At 46.1% G+C, this 15,032-nt stretch overlaps 1 protein-coding gene across 2 annotated transcripts in view; it reads right to left on the bottom strand.

Annotated features, from left to right (window-relative positions):
* The window catches only part of PARVB (parvin beta), a 144,171-nt gene that overhangs the window by 8,485 nt on the left and 120,654 nt on the right, over positions 1 to 15,032 (bottom strand). For both annotated transcript variants that reach the window (XM_036761058.1, XM_036761060.1), the window contains 6 exons: positions 14,657 to 14,721; positions 8,779 to 8,881; positions 7,665 to 7,805; positions 5,894 to 6,009; positions 3,366 to 3,421; positions 1,866 to 1,888 (listed from right to left, as the gene is read on the bottom strand). In XM_036761058.1, coding sequence (XP_036616953.1) covers positions 1,866 to 1,888; positions 3,366 to 3,421; positions 5,894 to 6,009; positions 7,665 to 7,805; positions 8,779 to 8,881; positions 14,657 to 14,721 — 504 coding nt within the window. The remainder of the gene's footprint in view (positions 1 to 1,865; positions 1,889 to 3,365; positions 3,422 to 5,893; positions 6,010 to 7,664; positions 7,806 to 8,778; positions 8,882 to 14,656; positions 14,722 to 15,032) is intronic.

Genomic DNA, 15,032 nt, shown 5'->3' with positions numbered 1-15,032 from the left:
CCATTCAACTCATCTTTTGCTTTATTGATTTGCTCATTCATTCACATATTCAATTATTCACTCATCCACTAACAGATTCCTTCAGGCACCCATTCTCTTACTCTCTCAATCACTCACTTATCCAATTAACAGTTGTTGAACATCTTTTCTATGTGAGGGATCCAAAGAAGAATTTGACACCTGATGCTCAGTCAGAACACCATGCCCTAGAGGGGGCAAAGACAGGGCAACTAAGCTGGCTGAGCTCATGAACTCCCCAATGTTGTCACACTGGTCTTCACAGACATCGTCAAAGGTGATTCCAGGTTCTCAAAGGCCAAACTAGTGAAGTATAATTCATCATTCAGTCAAACGCTTATTAAACACTCACTAGGTGCTGGCACAAGTTTTGGTACATTCTACCATGATGCAAAAGTTTTGAGTAGGAGGTCAGTTCATTTGCGTATCTTTCGTTCATCATGTGGTTCATGTCCAGGTACTTTGCAAACCAGAAAGCTCTATTGAAATGTGCTATTAAACCATCATAACAACACTAACAGTTCTGGAGAGTTAGTCAGAACACAGGAAGAGAATAAAAATCCTTTATATTCATTGGGTGAGTTACAGCTTACAAAGGTTTCACATGCATCATCTCCTTTGGTCCTCACAGTAGCTCAGGGTAGACAGAGATATTGAATATAAATCAAATGTAATTGTACATATTTAGCCATGAGGTTCATCATTATGTTGGCCACAGGCTCCTGAATTTCTTTTCTTTTCTTTCTTTCTTTTCTTTTTTTGACAGAGACACTGTAATCTACACTAGTAAAATCACAAGTCTTTAACGGATGATGTATGAGCCTGGACACTGGGCTGCTCTTCCTAACAATAGGAGCTGTCCAGTACAGGTTATGTTGGGTGGTAGTGGGCTCCCCTTTCCTGAAGGGCTCCAAGTAGAGGCTGGATAACTGCTTAATGGGGCTTATGTGGAGGGGAATTCCTAGTCTACTACGAGCCGGACTAGATACCTCTGAGGTCCCTTCTGGTTCTGAAATTCTGTAATTCTAGAGTCGGAAAACAATACACTCAATTCTCTCTCACAGTTATGGAACCCTATACGGTCACTATTTCTTTTGAACCCCATGGCATGACAGCCCTGGGATGCAGGCTATGAAAACAGTCTTAGCCCATTTCACAGGTGAGCAAACAGGCTCAGAGAGGGGGAAGGTGACTTCCCAATGGTTATACAGCCAGTTGAAGGTGGAGCTAAAATTGGAGCCCAGATCTCCTAATTCTGAGTCCCTTGTCATCCCCAATACATCCCACTGCCAAAAAGATAGATGGGCAGGCTGGGAGGCAAATACGACACTTGAGAGGTGCATGCTAGACTATGAGACAAGTACATGTATCCTCCCATTAGACTATAAGCTCCCTGAGGGCAGGTACTGTATTTTATTTTTTATTTTGATATCCTCAGCACCCAAAATAGACCTATAGCATTATAGAGGGTTGGCGAAGTCGTGGTCTATGATTTTTTTTTCTCAAAGTAGACACTTTCCAAAACAGAAACACCCTTTGTGAAAGCATTTCATCCACCTGCCTGTGAACTATAGTCTTGGAGACTGGCCTGGGGCACTGAGAGTGTAAGTGACTTGGTAAGTGTATGTCAAGGGCAGGACTTGAACCCAGATCCGCCAGGCTCCTAAGTGGCTCTCTGTTCTCTATGACTTGCTCCCCCTCCCCAAGAACATAAGAGATGCTTGATAAATGTTTGTTGGGAGAAACTGAATTGAATGCAAGGAAAGATCATTCATCATGTATGTCTCTAGCAACAGCCAAGTAATAGGAAGAGATTTCTGCTTTTCCACCTGGGGGGAAAGACTTACTTGACTGCTGATCTGAATCCATGCTAAAGACAAAAGAAAAAAGTGGTTAAAAACCCATCTGCTGCTAACATCCGTCCCTCCCCCTGAGGCTGCACTTCAGTGCAGTGGGAAGCCAGGCAACCAAAAGCCTCTCAAGCAAAGCTTCCTGAATCAGCAGCATCTCCCGCCTTGGTTTGAGGGAGTCAATGGGGCTGACCTGGCTCCAGGTCATTCCAGAGGCTCTTAAAGGGCCATCCAGCACCTGCACCTCTATACAAGCTGAAGGGACTGGGCGCGCACATAGACAGAAGCAAATGAGGTCTTGGGCTTAGGAGAAGCAGACTCCCTTCTGTGAAGGGGGCAAAGCCCTGACTCTGGACACAGCCCCCAATGTATCTTATAGCCCAAATGGAAAACAAGGAGCAAGGTTATTAAATGATTTATGACCCATAACCCTGAACCAAAAATGGGGCTTTTATGGCCAGGAGAGGGAAAAGCATATGATGATCATAAATATTAATGACAGTGCGAGGAGGCAAATCCTTGGAATGCCTCACTCAGCATTCAGCCTTCCCTACGGAAACCCCAAATTCTCAGCTTACCAACAATGGCCCTTTATCAGGCAGTAATTAATTATTCGTGGTCCAGAAGGTCTACCACTTATTAGCTGTGTGATCCTGAACAAATCACTTGCCCTCTCTAGGTGTCTGTTTCCTCAATTGCAAAATTAGGGGTGATATTTTCTTGTCAACATAGAACAAACCATGGGCATCCCTTCTGTGTAGAAATACAGGCAGAAGGCTTAGTCAGGCCTTCTGCCACACTCAGAATGGATGCCACAGCACTCTCACCCTATATGAAATTCATCAACAGGATGCTTGAGGGAAGGGACTTGGCAAACGAGCTTGGCAAATTAACTCTTCAGCACATATAAATTTTTGTTAATGTTGCATTTTAAAATATCTGTCTGCAGCATTTCAATCACAGAACCAAAGAATATCAGAGATGAGATGACTTTAGGAGACAAAATATCAGAGTTAAGAGGGGCCTTAGAACAGGGAAGGTCAGAGCTGAGAGGGACCCTAGAACAGGGAAGGACAGAGTTGGGAGGGGGCTTAGAACAGGGAAAGATGGAGTTGGGAGGGGGCTTAGAACAGGGAAGGTCAGAGCTGGGAGGGAGCTTAGAACAGGGAAGGTCAGAACTAGAATGAGCCCACTCACTTTTCAAGCCTGGAAGTCTGTCCTCTATCCTCACCACCCAACTGAAGCAGTCCTCTCCCAGATCACCAATGTACCTTTTATTGCTCTATCCAATGGCCTCGTCCTTATCAATCCTCCTCCTTCTTGACTTCTCTTTAATACATGGCATCATTGCCCAGCCCCTTTCCCTCGCTGCTTTCTCCTCTGCTATTCTTGGCTGGGCTCTTTTAAGGTCCTCTCACTGTCTGACATTCCCTTCTCAGTCTCCTTTGCCAGATCCTCACCCATGTCCCAGCCAGTGCCTCCTCTCCCCTTGCTTACTTGCAGTCGGTGATCTGCTCCACAGACTTTGAAGACTTTAATCCATTCTTGGTGCTCTAATAGGCAAGGAAGGGGAGAGATGGTGGTGAGTGCTCAGACGGGACTCACACAGGAGGAGAGCATCAAAGCCTTAGGATCTCAATGGTCTGAAAATACCCAGCACTTTCCCACCAAACCTGGCACCAAACACCACCACGCAGCCCACCATCTGTGCAACTGAAGGATGCTGTGAAAAGAAGGGTGGACTTGAATCCAGGGGCAAATGTTCAAATCCCAGCTCTGCCATATTCTGTGTGACCATAGAGAAATCACTCCATCTCCAAGCCTCAGTTTCCTCATATTTAAAAAGGGCCATATTGGTTGCTAAGATAGCTTTCAGCTCTACAGTGATGATCTCTTTCAAAGAGATCTAATTTGAGGGGTGTGGCTTATATCCAGGAGCAGCCTATACTCAGATTGCTGGGTCATCTCCAGTCATCCTGATCTATATCTGGCCACTGGACCCAAATGGCTCCAGAGGAGAAGGTATAGCCCTGCCTCGCTTAAATCCAATCACCCACAAGTCATGGCATCATCTTCCTGATGTCGTGGTCCTCTTCAAGAACGAAGGACAAACTACAACAACCACAATACTCAGACTAAGATGGCAGATGGTTCCACAAGCTCATGAGCGGCAAGGGCTGAAAGGGACCTCAGAGGTCATCTGGTCCAACTTCATCTTCTAATGTCTAGTCTGGCCATGTTAACTCCCCATTCAAAACCTTTCCTTCAATCCCAGGATGAAGTAGAAACTCCCCAGTAAGTCAGCCTGGGCTCTCCACAAGGTGAATTAAACTTACCTCTGCAGTCTTTCTTTGGATTATTCCTCTTCCCACACACTACGTTCTAGTCTAGCTAGCTGGATGCTCCTCAGTCTTAGCCTGCTCTCTCCAGCCTCCAAGCATTCCCACAGACTGTCTCCCATGCCTCAAAGGCTTCCCCATGTCCTTTCTCTTCCTTCTCTTCCTCCATGGAGCTGTCCGTGACTCTTCCCATTTAGAAGAGCTCTCTTCTTCTCCTTTACCTGGAGGGCTTCCTCTGGATTTCTCCTTTGCCCCTATCACGTTGGACCCTTCCTGGATTGTACCAGGCACATCACATTCCCTCTAATCGAATGTAAGCCCCTTGAGGTCAAGGAAGGTACCTTTCTCATAGTTGCCTCCTCAGCACCAAGGACAGAGTCAGAGAACCAGGGTCATTAGAGCACCAGCAGCTCCCATCTCTAGCATTCCGAGGCTTCAAAGCGCCTACAGTCATCTTCTTGTTACAGATTGTCCCCTTCTATGGAATGTGAATTCCCGGAGGGCAGCTTTACTGCACTCTTGGTCTTCCCAGCACATAGCACGTTATGTGGCACCTAATAAATGCTTGCTGATTGATTAATTGTCTTGATCCACAGCTCATAACAACCTTATGTGGGAGAAGCTCATTCTTCCCATTCTGTAGATGAGGATATTAAGTCTCTGACATGAAGTGACTTGCCCAGGATCATACTGCTAGCATGGATCTGAGGCAACATTTGAGCTCAGGCCTTTCTGACTCCTAGTTCAATGCTCTACAGTCTAAACACTACCTCATTCAGTCTCTGCACCTCCATGTACATGTTTAAAGATGGCCCTCACAGGGCATTGTCAGGTCAGGAGAGGGATCCAGACCTTGGATCAATCGAGAGCTAGAAGGGCCTTTTTGTTGTTGTTAATTATTTTTCAGTTGTACCTGACTCTTCATGACCCTGTTTAGGGTTTTCTTGGCAAAGACACTCAAGTGGTTTGCCATTTCCTTCTCCAGCACATTTTACAGATGAGGAAACTGAGGCAAAAAAGTTGAAATGACTTGCCTAAGGTCCCACAGCTAGTGAGTATCTGAGGCTGGATTTGAACTCAAGTTTTCCTGAGTCCAGTGCTCTATCCACTGTGCCACCCTGCTTGCCCCAAGTAAGGGCTTTAGTGGTCACCTATTCTCATGTCCTTTAACAGAAGAAGAAACCCAGGCCCAGAGAGGATCATGGATCTGGAGTTGACCTTAAGAGCCATCTAGTCCAACTTCCTCTTTTTACACATGAGGAAAATGATGTCTAGAGAGGGAAAGAGATTGGCCCGAGGTAACCCAGTGGAAAAGCTAGATTCTGAACCCAACCTTTGGTTCCAAATCCTGTTCTCTTGCCACTGTTCCATCCTGATGATAATGTGACAGGAATGCAGGTGATAGACATTACTGTGGTCCAGAGTAATCATGGGAGGCTTCATGAAGGAGGCAGGACTTGAGCTAATGGTCCTGGTGACTGGAATAGCTGGACAGGTCCCTGCAAACCTGAGCAGCCCCAATACATCCACCCATGCACGCAGTCAAGTCAGGTTGTAAGGAGAGCCAAGACTAAGCACCCCCAATACATCCATCCAGTTGTACACACGGTCAAGCCGAGACTAACACATGCTCCCTGGCAGCATTTGCTAAGGTCACCTGCTCAGCCTCCACAAGCATCCAGTTACCTCAATTGTTATTACTTCCACTTGGACATTTGCAGGGAGGAACAGGCCAGGTTGGAAGTGCTTGGCCATGGCCACCAGAAGATGGAGAGTGGCCAACAAGTCCTTATTGAAGATGCCTGTTAAAATCAAATAGAATTAAATTAAGTGCGAGGTAGGGCAGACAGGGCCAGGTGGTGGTCCATATGAAGAAGAGCCGGGAGGTAAAGGGAAAAAGAGGAGCTGGGGGTTTTAGTGGCCCACAAGCTAAGTATGAGTCAATGAAACAGCATGGCCTCCATAAAAGCCATAATGCAACCTTAGGCTGCACTAAGAGAGGCAGAGTGTCTCCAGCATAGCAGGTGATAAATCCTCTGGGAAGCCCACACCTGTCCTTGGCAAGGAAATTTAAGGAGCATGATGTGCTGGAGACCAGGATGGCGATGGGGTTCAAGTCCATGCCATAAAAGGGGCAATGAAGATGCAGAAAGAGACATCTATTTCTGAAGGTGCCACCAGGGAATTTGTTTTGTTTGGTTATGCATATTTGCTAGGAGTTTAGTTTGTTTGTTTTCCAATGGGGAAAGGAAGGTAGGAGGAAGAGAAAATAAAGGCTTGTTGACTGAAAAAAAAAATCTTTAAAGATTTATACATATTAGTTTTTTGAATAATAAAGTAGGGGTGTTTGGCCTAGAGAAAAGAAAAAAAAAGACTAGGCATTGGGGGCAGGGAGGGAGAAAACATCAGAGTTATCTTCAAGTATTCAAAGAGCTTCTGTGGGGACCAGAGGCTTGGCCCCAGGGGAGGGGGGAGAGCTAGAACCAGGCAGATTTTGGCTCAATATAACTTGCTAACATTTAGAGCTATCCCAATGCTCCTCTTCTTCCTCCTTAATAGAGTTCTTCAAGAGAAATCTGGAGGATCCTTTGTCAAATATGAGGGAGAAGGGATTCTCCACTGACAGATGGATGGTGCTAGCTGGCCTCCCAGCTCTGAGCAGTCAGAGGAGGTGGGACCTCAAAGTTTGAGTCATATGGGGACAGTGTCAAATAGGAAGACTGTGAGATTTAGAGCTGGAAAGGACCTTAACTATCACTTAGGCTAAAACCAAGAGGGTCCTTTTTACAGAGGAAGAGAGGGCAAAGGGGTCACACAGAGAGTCAGTGTCAGAGCTGGGCTCTTAACTCATATGACTCCTGTGAGAGGCAGAGCCATCACTAGAACTGGTTGTGCCTAGAACAGAGCAAACCATACCTGAGGCATGAATCAACTTTATTAAACAAGGGCCAGTCACATTGACAGGGGGGAGGCGGGGAATCAGGGTACAGGGCAGGTCCCTCCATGCCTAATATAAGGAGCATAAAAGTCCATTCTCTCTCTATCTCTTAGAGGCTGCTGTAAGGAAGGTATTTTGTGAAAATGTTTAAGAAATAGGAACTTTGTGGAGTCCACTTTCCTGTGACCCTAGACAAATCACTCAACCTTTTATCATCTCAGGCCATTCTAAGTCTATAAGTTACAGACAAAGAGTTTCCTCATCAGGAATTCTCACCACCAATGAAATACCAAGTCTAGCTTTTTAAAAAAAAGGAACTTTGGTTAGTCAGAGTATCATGGGTGGTGTTACTCCAACAGCTAAGGGACCTTGCCTGCTTCCTCCCAGTTCCAGACTGGGTTCTACACAGGGGACTTGGCTTCAGAAGTACCACCTAACTTTAGAAGCCAGTTCTGACTAGAAACTCCATCACACTACGCTGTTGCCCAGCAACATCTCAGACAGCCGAGTGATACCTACTGTCCACATTCCATTTGGCCGAGCTCTCCTCTAGCTGCAAACACTGGTGCAGTGCTTCCAACACGATGGCGAGCTTCCGCTTCTGGTTGCTGGCAGTCAAGGCAATCTCTTCAACCTCCAATGTGACAGACGTGAGCGTCTCTGAAGGTGTCAGAGGAAGAGGGAAAACAAGAGCTGAGCCAGGATACAACAAACGGGACAGTGAAGGCTGCAGGTACAGGGAGGTTAAGTACTTAATTTCTCTTTCAGTCTCAGAAACATCCTCAAAGAAAGTCAGAGCCGAGAGCTTAGAGCCTGGAACATGAAGGGCCACTGCACAGTATAGGGGCCAGAACCCAGGCCCAGAACTCTAGAGACTTGGGTTCCAAACCCATCTCTGCCACTAATTTACTGTGTGACCTTGGGTGAGTCACAGGATCAGAGATTCAGACCTTAGAGGGGACATAGAGATTGAGTTCCCTCATTTTACAGAAGAAGAAACTAAGGTATAAGGTGGTGCAATACAGGGGAGAGAGCATTGGCTCTAGAGTCAGAGAACCCAAATTAAACTTTGGCTTCCAATGCTTACTGCTTGTATGACCTTGGGAAAGTCATTTTCCTCATTTATAAGGTATGGGGCAGGGAGGAGAGATGGAGGTGGACCAGGTGGCCTCAGAGATTCTTCTTAGCTTAGTGCTAGGATCCTTTGAGCCCACAAAAGGCATGGGACTTCCCCAAGGTCACATGACTGGGAGGGACAGATCTATGCTTTGAATCCCAGGCTTGAGTTCAAATTCTTCCTTCATGCCATTGCACCAGGATGACTCCCCATTGACCACCCCCTTTCTGAGCCTCTACAAAGGGGAGGCTGGGCCGAGTCATCTCTAATGTCCCTTCCAGCTCTACCAAGCCATGAACCAATGCTTTCTCTCATCAGCATCCTACAAAAAAAAAAAAAGGAAAAAATGGGGGAGCCAGGTGGCACAGTGAGTAGAGCACCAGCCCTGCAGTCAGGAGGACCTGAGTTCAAATCTGGCCTCAGACACTTGACACATTTACTAGCTGTGTGACCTTGGGCAAGTCACTTAACCCCAACTGCCCTGCCTTCCCCCCTCCAAAAAAGAAGGCATCTTACGAAGGAGATGATGCAGAACAAGCCCATCAAACAGGTCTTCCTCCAAGTTTTGGACCACTATGTGTTCCCGGTAAAGGGTGCTATTGATCCACTCCGTCAAGACCTGCCACACGAACGAGACAGAATTACCGAGTTTTAGTGCTGGAAGGAAACGGAGAGATTATCCAGCTCTCCCCCAGCTGGGAGGCTGACCCAGACCTCAAGCGCACATCTGGAGGATAAGGCACCAAGCAGGCCCTCCCCCTTCCCCAGAGCCTGCCCCAAGAATCTTGCTAATGTCCTTCTCTTGTAGGTGGAGGGTCACACTGGGCTGGGGCAGATGCTGGATACAATGTAAGGACTCCTGTGCCTTGCCTTCTTCCCCGCCACGGTGCAGCATCATGCAAAGATAGGAAGGCAGGGAGAAGTACAAGAATTTGGGAGAAAGGCAGGAGCTCAGCGTACATGAGTAATGTCACATGAAAGGAAGTCATTTATGCAAGTGAATGTGACACAAGGTAATAAAAATGAGGACTAAAATATACAATAGTGATGAGAACTCTCATCTCTGCAGCACTTTGCAGCTCCATTGCTAGTGCCTTCCCTCAGAGATGGCTCTGCATCTCCTGTTAGTTGCCCATCCTTTCCTCCTTCGAATATGAGAGCTTTGTGGGAAGAGCCCGTTGATTTCCCTTTTTCTCTGCATCCACAGTACTTAGAGCAGTGTCTGACACATAGTAAGCACTTAATAAGTACTTACTGACTGACTGACTGATTAACTGACAGCCCCAGGAGGCTGGGAAGGTAAATACCATCATCATCTTTTTAGGTCCGACAAACTTCCCGTGGTCACAGGACAAGTAAGTGTTGGAGTTGGGATTTAAACATTTGACTGCAGATCAAGCATTCTTTGAATAACCCTGCACTACCATTGATGAATGTAAAACAATACCCCCAACCACAGATGGAGGAATGTCAAGGGATTAGAGCCACACCCCAGAGAAACAAAGCCTGGACTTGGTCCTGCACCATTACTAGAAGAGATTCCAAAATGGCAGGCCTGATGGGAAAGGGAATTGCTTGTGCAGTGACCCCAAATTCATTTTCCTTTTAAGGGGAGCTCAAACCCCAGCAAAGCTATGAATCTAAGGGACTACATGGTGTTCTAAGGGAAGACAGAATTCATTGGAAAGTCAGGCAGTCAATCAGTAAACATATATGAAGCACCTACTATGTGTGAGGTGTTGTGCTCACCACTGGAAAGAGAATTGCATGTCTTGTTTATAGGGTATTGTGAGTCCTTAATGTGTTTTCTGCATTTTCAGTGGTGATAAAATAAAACCTGCCTTGTACCTAATATATTTGGGTTACCTGGAGCATTTTTTTTGCCCACAACAACTTTGAAGAATTTATTTTTTCTTGATATTTCTTGTTGTTCTTTTTAATTATCTTATATTCATTTTATTTATTTATTTTCTGTTACATCTCAAGTTCTGAGTTGTCTCCCTCTCTCCCTTCCAATCCTGCATTAGAACAGCCTATCTTGAGTATTTATACAGGATCTGGAGACTCCTTTGCCCACATATGTAGAGACCTAAGCATAAGCTGTATTCTGAGATTTCCGAGAAGTATCAGTGGATGGGATGAAATGAGAAAAAGGCAGTGATTGGAGACTAACCCCAAGATCGAACGGACCAATATAAGCCCAGTGACTGGTTCTGGACCATGGGTCATACCTGAGAGAAAAATAAGTAAAGAAAGGTCACTTTCAGCTGTGGGATGGAGACTTCCTAGAAGGTGTAGAAGGGGAGCTGGGCTTGGAGAGAAGAGACAGATTACTAACAGGCAGAGATGAAGAGGGGGCAGGGCATTCCATGCCTCCAGCTTCAGTCAAACTGCCATGTCCCTCTAAGGGCTGAGAGTGGGGAGAGCTTTCTGGAATTTAGTGTAAAGACAAGGAAAAGAGAAACTGGTCCACGGAATAAGAGGATCTGAATTTGAAACTCATGCCTGCATCTCACTACTTCAGCAAGTCTGACCGAGGGGAAGAATTCATTAGTTCTACCATGACTCATCCCCAGCTGCCCAGAATGCTTCTCTCCCTTCTAATCATCTTTGCCTTTGCAAGGAAAAGCAATGCTACAGATGGGGAAAAGCTACAGGGAGGCAGCCTTCAGCTCAAAATGAGAGGGGGTGGGGTGGAATTTCATCACCATCAGAGTTGCTTGAGATAGAAACAGGTTGCCTTGGGTAGGGAGTGAGCTCCCCATCTCTAGAAGTGACCAACCACAGGCTAGGTGACAGGTCAGGGATACTAAAAAGAGGAGCCATGCTTCATCCAGGAGATGGATAAGAATTACCATCGTGATCCCTTCCAGCTCTGGGAAGCTAGGATTCTGTCAAATAGAATCCCTGCCCATCCTGGCCGGAGGAAGAACAAAATTCATCCTCTTCCCCACGGAAGAAGTCAATTTAGCTTCAATCAATTCAACAAACATTTATTAAGTACCTACTATGTGCCAAGCATGGGGGATACAAGGACCAGAATGAAGCAGTCCCTCCCCTCAAGTAGCTTACACTCTACACAATTAAGTAAGGACAAAATCTGTAAGATTCACCAGGTTGTGGAGCTGCAAGGCTGCTTCTCTTGTCCACCCTTCCTCCTCACCCATCCTCCCCCAAATTTCCTGAGCAGCTTTTCAAACATTCCCTGGTAGAGAAATAATTAGTGACACAGAATACTCTGATATACCAAAGGATCTGTCATCTCATTGATCTGAATGTTTCTTCCAAAGAAGCACATCGCAATCTACCCATGCCTGCCTATCCTTGGTGACTCTTGTCCATGCCCAACCATAAACTTACCACCAATAAACATGTATTAAATGCCTACTATGTGTCAGGCACTGGGGACTCAAAAAGAGGCAAAAAAAATTCCTGCCCTCAAAAAGCTCACAGTTTAATGGGAGAGATGACATGTGAACAAATATGTACAAATAGGCTGTATACAGAATAAATAAGAAACAACAGGGAGAAGGCACTAGAACTGAGAGGGGTTCAGAAAAGCTTGAGGGTATCTAGGTGGTGCAGCGGATAGAGTGCTAGACCTAGAGTCAGGAAGACCTAAGTTCAAATCTGGCCTCGGACGCTTCCTAGCTGTGTGACCTTGGGCAAGTCGCTTCAACTTGTTTGCCTCAGTTTCCTCATCTGTAAAGTGAGCTGAAGAAGGAACTGGCAAACCACTCCAGTATCTTTGACAAGAAAACCCCAGATGGGGTCATAATGAGTCAGAAATAATTGAACAATCCCAACAATGGAAGCCTTCCTGTAGAAGGCAAGATTTTAGTTGAGACTCAAAGGAAGCCAAGAAAGTCAGGAAGCGGAGAGGAGGAGGGTGAGCATTCCAGGCATGGGGGACAGTCAGAGAAAATGCCCCCAGCCGAAGGATGGAGGGGATTGTACTTGGAACAGCCAGGAGGCTGGTGTCACTGCAGTGAAGAGCGTGCTTTGAGGAGTGAGATGTCAGAAGCCTGGGGAGGGAGGAGGGGCTGCTTATGGAGAACTCAGAATTCACTGGCCATACCTCAGCCTCAGCTTCCTCACCTGCAAAATAGAAATACCATCTGTGGTGCCAGTGGGACCTCTGCAAGGGTCAAATGAGATGATGCAGAAATAGTATTCAGCAAACCTAAAATATTGGTTTTGTTGCTGTTACTCGTTAGGCCACAGAGGGAGAGAGGGATCTCTCAGGAAGAACGTTAACTATTCAGCCAGATGATGGAGCTTAGATCCTGTCTAGGTCATATATCACCCAGTGTGTGACCTCGGGAAAAGTCCTTTCCTCTCTCTAGACCTGTTTCTTCATGTGTTACATTGAAAAGATTTGATTGGGAGATATCTAAGGCCCCTTCCAGCCTTGCCCTTTCATGTTCTTGGACCCCTCCCAGCTCCACCATCACCTGTTTGAAGGCCTCTCCAGCTCTGACCTTCCCTGATCTAAGGCCTCTTCTGTGCTGACCTTTCATGTTCTGGGGCCCCGCCCACCCCTCCCAATTCTATAAGTCTGGGATGTACCAGGATTTGGAGACCTCACTGAAGAGACAGTTGGGAGTGGAAGATCAGTAGAAAAAGATGAAGAAATTCCAGCTGTGGCCATGTATCTTCACAGCGTGGGAGCCAGGAGGGACCTCAAAGGTCAATTTGTTCAGCCCCTTCATTGGACAGATGAGGAAACTGAGCCTCAGTGAACCTGAGTGACCTGGTCAGGGTCACTAGGCTAATTAGTGTCAGGGATGTGACTTGAACCCAGATCCTTGGCCTACCTAGCCATCTTTCTTTCCCCTGCTCCACAATGCATGTGTTGCTTCCTAATTTAGGGGTTTTCCAGGAAGCTTCAGCCCATCTCCAGTGAATTCCACTTAATTAAGTGTTTGGTCAGCATTGAAACTGTTTACTCTCTTTCTGAAGGACAGGGGAGAGATAGCCCTTAAGCCTGAAACACACAATTATCTCCTTCCCGTTTATCCTCTAGGGAAAATAGGAGCCAGGGAAACAGCAACTCCAGAATCCCACAGCTCACAATTCTCCAGAAGATCAGCATGTCCACAGGGCTTGAAGGACTGACACCATCCATGAGGCACCCTTGTGAAACCAGCCATGCACACAGACCCCCTCTACAGATCAGGAATCTGAGACCCAAAGATGGGAAGTGGCCAGGCCAGATCTCCTGACTCTACATCCTGAGTCTTGAGATCATGAAGGCCAAAATGGGGAGGGATGGACTCGTTTAGACTAGTGCAGCCAGTCCGGCCCTGGATTAGGCATCAGACTTGGGTTCAGGTTCCGGCACTGCCGCTTACTAGTCTTGGGACCTTGGCTTTCCTGATCTGTAAAATGGGGAAACGATATCTGCCCTACTCACAAGGCAGCCAGATGGTGCATCAACAGAATTTCCTAGGGCCCCGCCACCTAGGCTAGGTGAATTTTTCCAGGGACTTACCCCACTGGGGCTAGGCTAGTGTTTCCTTAAACCACCCTTGAGGCTTAATTGGCTCAGGAGAGTAAGGTTCAAATAATTGACTGATGACCTAAGTACCTAAAGAGACAGTAGCTTCTCCCTCAGACTTCTGGCCAGCAGACCATCATGGTTACACAGAGGCAAGGAGATGGTGTCCAACACAATCAATGTGGTGTTGCTATGGCTAAGTAAGCATCCTTTTCTCTAATAGGTAGAGGGCCTCGTTTCATTCCAAAATTCAAAAGAAAATCTCCAGTCTATTCCAAAGGTGAAGTAGAAATGTTCTTCTGTATCTTCTTCCATCATGGATCTTTACCTCTTGCTACCTTCCTTTGACCAAGATTCTCAAGAGGTGGCCTCACTATGATCTAAAAGCTGGTCTCCAAAGGCCTCACCACCTCTTACATCCACACAAATTCACATTTGATGTTGGGCATGTAAGATCTTCTTACATAGTACACTTGGTAAGAGAACTTTGGACTTTGCTTCAAAATCTTTCACTTTTTCTGCATCTAAGACCTTGAGGATTATCCTACCATCATTACCTTATCAACCCATAGTTTTAAATGCTTTAAAAAACAAACAGAATCTCAGATTTATATGAGGTAGTGAGTTCTCCATCACTGGAAGTGTTCAAGAAGATGACCACTTGTCAGAGAAGTTACATGTTGTTCAACCCCTTCATTTGACATTTGATAGGAACTGGAGGTTCCATGTCAGGCTGATGAGAGAGATGTTTGAGGACGGAATAAAAGGTGATCTATCCTTCAAGGACTGAGTCAAGATTTACCTCCTCCATGGAAACCTTCCCTGATTACTACAGCCCATGCTATTAGCCTAGCCCTGACAGGGGAGAAGCAAATTAAACGAAATAAATTGTACCTTTTGTAGCTCTTCGAATTTCGGGTTCTTTCGTGATTCAGGCTGTAAATATTTCTTCTTTTCTCCTGTAAATAAAACGTGCATTAGATGTGACAGATGCTGGCAAACCTCAGTTCTGGGGCCATTTCTACTACTAACTCATCCTGTGACCTTGGGTAAGTCTCTTAAGTCCTCAGAAATGTAGCCATGTCTGCTTTCATTTGCAAACTGAGAAGGCTGGATTATGTATGATGGAAAACAGCTTAGAAAGTGGAACTTTGGTCATAATGATCACACATATGACCCTGGAAGTTGCTACTGTCCAAACCAGGGTTGGGGAACCTCCAGACATGAGACCACATCTGGCCCTCTAGGTCCTCAAGTGCAGCCCTTTGAC

This window comes from Trichosurus vulpecula, chromosome 5 (assembly GCF_011100635.1).
Source record: "Trichosurus vulpecula isolate mTriVul1 chromosome 5, mTriVul1.pri, whole genome shotgun sequence".
Lineage (NCBI taxonomy): Eukaryota > Metazoa > Chordata > Mammalia > Diprotodontia > Phalangeridae > Trichosurus > Trichosurus vulpecula.
Note: the sequence above shows the minus strand (reverse complement) of the source record. Positions and strands in the feature narration are given on the sequence as shown.